The sequence below is a fragment of the Daucus carota genome, chromosome 2 (genome assembly GCF_001625215.2).
Source record: "Daucus carota subsp. sativus chromosome 2, DH1 v3.0, whole genome shotgun sequence".
NCBI lineage: Eukaryota > Viridiplantae > Streptophyta > Magnoliopsida > Apiales > Apiaceae > Daucus > Daucus carota.
This window is the reverse complement of record NC_030382.2, coordinates 24733843-24740014: the sequence shown is the minus strand read 5'-3', so window position 1 is coordinate 24740014 and position 6172 is coordinate 24733843. Positions and strand designations below refer to the sequence as shown.

General features: G+C 38.9%; 1 protein-coding gene across 1 annotated transcript; it reads left to right on the top strand.

The window, feature by feature from the left end:
* Positions 1-619: 619 nt before the first annotated feature.
* Positions 620-1135, top strand: LOC135150472 (uncharacterized). Its single transcript, XM_064086782.1, has 2 exons — positions 620-859; positions 938-1135. The coding sequence occupies exons 1-2, from the start codon at positions 620-622 to the stop codon at positions 1133-1135; spliced, it is 438 nt and encodes a 145-aa protein (XP_063942852.1).
* The last annotated feature ends 5037 nt before the right edge of the window (positions 1136-6172 follow it).

The window sequence follows — 6172 nt, the reverse complement described above, 5'->3', positions numbered from 1 at the left end:
AATCCCATGGTCTCCATCATTGTTTGTATGTAATTTAACATAAAGATGAATGTAAATTATATATACGTCACCCATCGTGGTATGTAGTTTATGGTGTCTAGAATGTTATAGATATCACTAGAACAGACTTCTTAAATTAATACGAATAAATACGAATTTTCTTTATTTCTAATATGGGGCGATTTGTAAGGCTTATGGGTATTATGTGAGACCGTTGTGACTCCTCCACTGCCTAAAAATCAAACCATTGACGAAAATTGAATTAAAGTATTCTATTCAAGGAATATTGGAAGGTATGCATGCCACCCATCGTGGCGTACCAAGTTCCATAGATTTCAAATAATTTGAGATTTGATGATGGTATACACTTAGCTATGAAAAATAATATAGACCACCCCAACGTGGCTTATTGTTTAGTAATAGGACCGAAGTAACGTTTAAACAAATTTAGGTGGTATATATGTCACACATCGTGACGTACCAGAAACTTATGGTGTTTAAATGTTAGTGCATTTAATTATAATAATTGTTAGAGGAACCAATAGGTCTTAATATTTAATGCACCCTTATTTATGTGTAATGTGATGTTTTATTTTTCATGCATGATTCTCAGGATAAAATGGGCTTTAATCCAGTTTTCACCATACTAAAGGATAAAAAACTTACCGGACCTAACTATATTGAATGGAAACGAAAGATGGACATTGTGTTGACTGCTGAGGAGTACAAGTTTTGCACTTATGAACCCAAGCCTGATCAGCCTGCCGCTGACGCTCCCAAAGATGAGAGAGAGTATTATAAGCGATGGTTTAAGGCTGATGAGATGTCACGATGTTACATTCTGGCAGCAATGTCGGGTGTTTTGCAGCATCAGCATTAGTCTATGGCCACTGCTTCGGATATGCTCTTTAATCTCAAGGAACTTTTTGGAGATCAGAATAGGGCTGCTAGGCAAGTAGCCATGAAGGCTTTAATGAACACTCAGATGGCTGAAGGGACACCTATAAGGGATCATGTTCTCAAGATGATGTCACATCTGAATGAGATAGATATCCTTAGTGCTGAGCTTGACGGAGAAACCCAGATTGGCATTATCCTTATGAGCTTGTCAAAGAGTTTTGAGCAGTTCTGCTAGAATTGCAACATGAACAAGCGGCTATATAGTCTTGCGAAACTGCTGACAGAACTTCAGGCAGCTGAAGGATTATTTTGGCAGAGTGTTCAAGTGAATGTGGCTGAGAAAGGTTCTTCCTCTAAGCCGAAAGGTGTTAAGAAGAAAAAGGCTCAGACACAGAAAGCTGTGAAGGTAGTGGGAGTTCAAGGTGTTGTGAAAAAGCCTAAGGCAAGCAGTCAGGTCACTAGAAACAGGATTGTCCTCTTCCTAAAAAGAAAAACAATACTGGTATGTCTCTTTCTCTGGTTACAGAAAGATTTATAACGGCTATATCTACGAGCACTTGGTGTATAGATACAGGAGCCACTGATCATGTTTGTAATTCTATGCAGGGATTCCAGCTATCCGGAATGCTTAGAGATGGTGAGATATGCGTGTTCATGGGAGATGCTATGAAAGTAGCAGTAGTTGCAGTAGGAGTTAATCATTTATCTTTTGGTTCGGATAGGATTTTGGTTTTGAACAATTGTCTTTATGTACCTTCTTTTAGAAGGAATTTAATTTTGGTTTCTAAACTTGCTTTGGATGGTTATAAATGTTTGTTTGGATCGTAATTTTGGTTTCTAAACTTGCTTTGGATGGTTATAAATGTTTGTTTGGATGCTCCCGAAGATGAGAGAGAGTATTATAAGCGGTGGTTTAAGGCTGATGAGATGTCGCGATGTTACATTCTGGCAGCAATGTCGGGTGTTTTGCAGCATCGGCATCAGTCTATGGCCACTGCTTCGGATATGCTCTTTAATCTCAAGGAACTTTTTGGAGATCAGAATAGGGCTGCTAGGCAAGTAGCCATGAAGGCTTTAATGAACACTCAGATGGCTGAAGGGACACCTGTAAGGGATCATGTTCTCAAGATGACGTCACATCTGAATGAGATAGATATCCTTAGTGCTGAGCTTGATGGGGAAACCCAGATTGACATTATCCTTATGAGCTTGTCAAAGAGTATTGAGCAGTTCTGCTTGAATTGCAACATGAACAAGAGGCAATATAGTCTTGCGAAACTGCTGACAGAACTTCAGGCAACTGAAGGATTATTTCAGTAGAGTGTTCAAGTTAATGTGGCTGAGAAAGGTTCTTCCTCGAAGCCAAAAAGGGGCTAAGAAGAAGAAAAAGGCTCAGACACAGAAAGCTGTGAAGGCAGTGAGAGTTCAAGGTGGTATGAAAAAGCCTAAGGGAAAGTGCTTCAGGTGCAAGCAGTCAGGTAACTAGAAACAGGATTGTCCTCTTCCTAAGAAGAAAAACAATACTGGTATGTCTCTTTCTCTGGTTACAGAAACATTTATAGCGGCTATATCTACGAGCACTTGGTGTATAGATACAGGAGCCACTGATCATGTTTGTAATTCTATGCAGGGATTCCAGCTATCCGGAATGCTTAGAGATGGTGAGATATGCGTGTTCATGGGAGATGCTATGAAAGTAGCAGTAGTTGCAGTAGGATTTATTCATTTATCTTTTGGTTCGGATAGGATTTTGGTTTTGAACAATTGTCTTTATGTACCTTCTTCTAGAAGAATTTAATTTTGGTTTCTAAACTTGCTTTGGATGGTTATAAATGTTTGTTTGGATCGTAATGTTTCTATTAAGATGAATAAACAGATTATATGTTATGGTACATTCAAGACAATTTGTATTTGTATATATTTAATCCTAGTCAACCTGCACTGCAACTACAACATAGGGAATTGAACAACACATCTTCTACCTCTACTAAAAGAAAGAAACCTTCTAGTTTGAACTAAACATATCTTTGGCACTTGAGATTAGGTCATATTAACTTGAGGAGGATTCAAAGACTGGTAGTAGACGGGCCTTTAAGCTCATTGGAAGTGGAGCCATTTCCAGTTTGTGAATCCTGCTTGGAAGGTAAAATGACTAATAGGCCTTTCAAAGCAAAGGGGAATAGAGCCAAAGAAGTGTTAGAATTGGTTCCCTCTGATTTATGTGGACCTATGAATATCCAAGTAAGAGGTGGTTATGAGTATTTCGTCACTTTCATTGCCGATTATTCTAGATATGGGTACGTTTATTTATTGCGCCGTAAGTCTGAGTGCTTTGATAAGTTCAAAGAGTACAAAGTTAGAACGGAGAAGCGACATAATAAAAGTATCAAGTCACTACGATCAGATCGTGGTGGCGAATACTTGCTTGGAGAATTTAGGGAATATTTATCATAAAATGAGATAAAATCCTAGTTAACTACACCAGGCACACCCCAGCAGAACGGTGTAGCAGAGAGAAGGAACCGGACTCTTTTAGAGAGTGTTAGATCGATGATGAGTTATATGAATTTACCCAAGTCGTTTTGGGGACATGCCTTGGAGACATCAACTTATCTTCTGAACTTAGTACCTTCTAAGTCGGTTTCTAAAACCCCCTTAGAATTGTGGACCGGGGACGAACCGAGTCTAAGACACATTCGGATATGGGGTTGTCCAGCACATGTGCTGAAGAAGAACGCGACTAAGTTAGAATCTCGTACAGAAGTAAAGTTTTTTGTAAGCTACCCCATGGGAACAAAAGGTTATTTATTTTATAGTCCGAAGAATCGGGATGTCACTGTTAGCACCAATGCAAGATTCTTAGAGGAAGACTATATAATGAATCACAAACCCATGAGTAGTATCGTTTTAGAGGAACTAGTGGTAGGGACAAATAATGAACCTGTAGTACAAGTAGAACAACCACAACAAAATGTACGACCTGTCACTAATACCGCACCAGTGTCTCGTCGTAGTGGGAAGGTTGTTCAACTGCCTGATAGATTCATGTTTTTAAGAGAGTTTTCGGACTTGGTCTCTGGTGAACATGATGATGTTCCCCCGACATACGAAGAGGCAATACAAGACAAAGATGCAAATCTTTGGCCAAAGGCAATGGAATCTGAGATGGAATCAATGTATTCTAATTAGGTCTGGGAGCTCGTGGAACCACCCAAAGGTATAAAACCTATTGGATGTAAGTGGGTCTACAAGAAAAAGAGGGGATCCGATAAAAAGGTGAAAGCCTAGAATGCAAGACTTGTTGCGAAAGGGTATACTCAGAAAGAAGGTATCGATCATGAGGAAACCTTTTCGCAGGTAGTCATGCTTAAGTCAATCCGTATTCTTTTATCTATAGCAGCTCATCTCGATTATGAGATTTGGCAAATGGATGTCAAGACAGGTTTCCTTAATGAAAATCTTGAAGAAACCATCTATATGCAGCAGCCAGAGGGATTCATTAAAAAAGGCCAAGAGCATCTTGTATGTAAGCTGAAGAAGTTTATTTATGAACTTAAACAAGATTCTAGGTATTGGAACAATCGCTTTGATCAGGCAGTCCAGTCGTATGGATTTAATCAAAGTCCAAGCGAAGCATGTGTGTATAAGAGATGTAAGGGAAATGCAGTAGTTTTTCTAGTACTATATGTTGATGACATTTTACTCATTGGAAACAATGTTAAGATGTTGTCTTCAATAAAGGCATGGTTGTTCAAACAATTTGAAATGAAAGACTTACGTGAAGCAGCATACATCCTTGGGATCAAACTTATAAGGGATCGCAAGAAAATGATTTTGGCTTTATCTCAGGAGCCCTACATAGATGACATATTAGCTCGTTTTAACATGCAGGAGTCCAAGAAGGGTAATTTACCCTTCAAACATGGAGTTACTCTATCAAAGAGTCAGTGTCCTTCAACACCTAAGGAGATAGAGAGCATGAAGGCAGTTCCTTATGCTTCGTCATATGGAAGCCTAATGTATGCTATGTTATGCACGATGTCTGATATCTGCTTTGCCGTGGCCATGGTTAGCAGATACCAGTCAAACCCAGGACAGGAACATTGGAGTGCTGTAAAAGCAATACTCAAGTACCTGCGAAGGACTAAGGAGTATATGTTAGTTTACAAGTCCTCTGATTTATTGCCTCTGGGATATACCGATTCAGATTTCCAGACAGATAAGGATAAGAGAAATTCCACCTCGGGATGTGTTTTTACTTTGGAAGGTGGAGCCGTAATATGGAGGAGTGTGAAGCAGAAATGCATTGCAGACTCAACCATGGAAGCCGAATATGTGGCAGCCTTTGAGGCAACCAAAGAGGCTATATGGTTCCGGAACTTCCTGCTGGATTTGGGTGTGGTTTCTAATTTGCCACATCAAATCACGATTTATTGTGATAATACTGGTGTTGTGGCAAATACCAAGGAACCACGGGCCCATAAGGCAGCAAAACACATAGAGCGTAAGTATCACCTCATACGACAGTTCGTTAAGGGAGGCGATATCATAGTGGCTGATATAGTATCAAAGGAAAACCGGGCAGATCCTTTCACGAAGAGCTTACCAGCTAAGGCTTTTCAGGAGCACGTGGAAGCGATAGGAGTCAGATACTTGGTCACATAGTTATATAGTTGGTAGTGGATTGCTTGTAATAAACACTGATATACTTAAATAATATCTTGAGTATAAGTGGGAGATTGTTGGGATTTAAACTAAAATATTCTTTTGAAGTATATACTTTAATAATTATTATATGAGAATCTTGAATGCATGTTTTCACATTGTCTGTATATTATATATTGTAGACAATCTAGTATCAAATGGGATAAATAAAGATTAGATTGTCAAACTCCTTATATATATAGAACCACATGAATTCCTTTTTCTTTTACACTGCTTTTACACATATTATAGTAACCTTATAAATTAACACTACACACTTATTCAAATTAAATAGTAAATTGTTCTCCCAAATCTGTATCAATTAGGGTTATATGTTTATACAATCTTTGGAGCTTATGAATTGCTTGTTGGTATAAGTCTGATTTGGGATGAAAGGAGGGTTGGTGTGCGTCGCTGGTTTGGGTTGAGGTCGGAGAGCGGCGTAGAGCCGCCAACTTTGACGTCCTGAACCTGGGGTTAGAGTTCCAGAGCCACAAACTAAAATATAACACAAATATGAAGTTCTACTAACAATTATTATTAAGTTTACACAACCCCAACAGCTGGA

Coding starts and splice junctions, on each gene's coding strand:
- LOC135150472 (XM_064086782.1), top strand. CDS start 620: ATGGGCTTTAATCCAGTTTTCACCATACTAAAGGATAAAAAACTTACC. Junction 860..937: donor TTCTGGCAGCAATGTCGGGT/GTTTTGCAGCAT, acceptor TTTGGAGATCAG/AATAGGGCTGCTAGGCAAGT.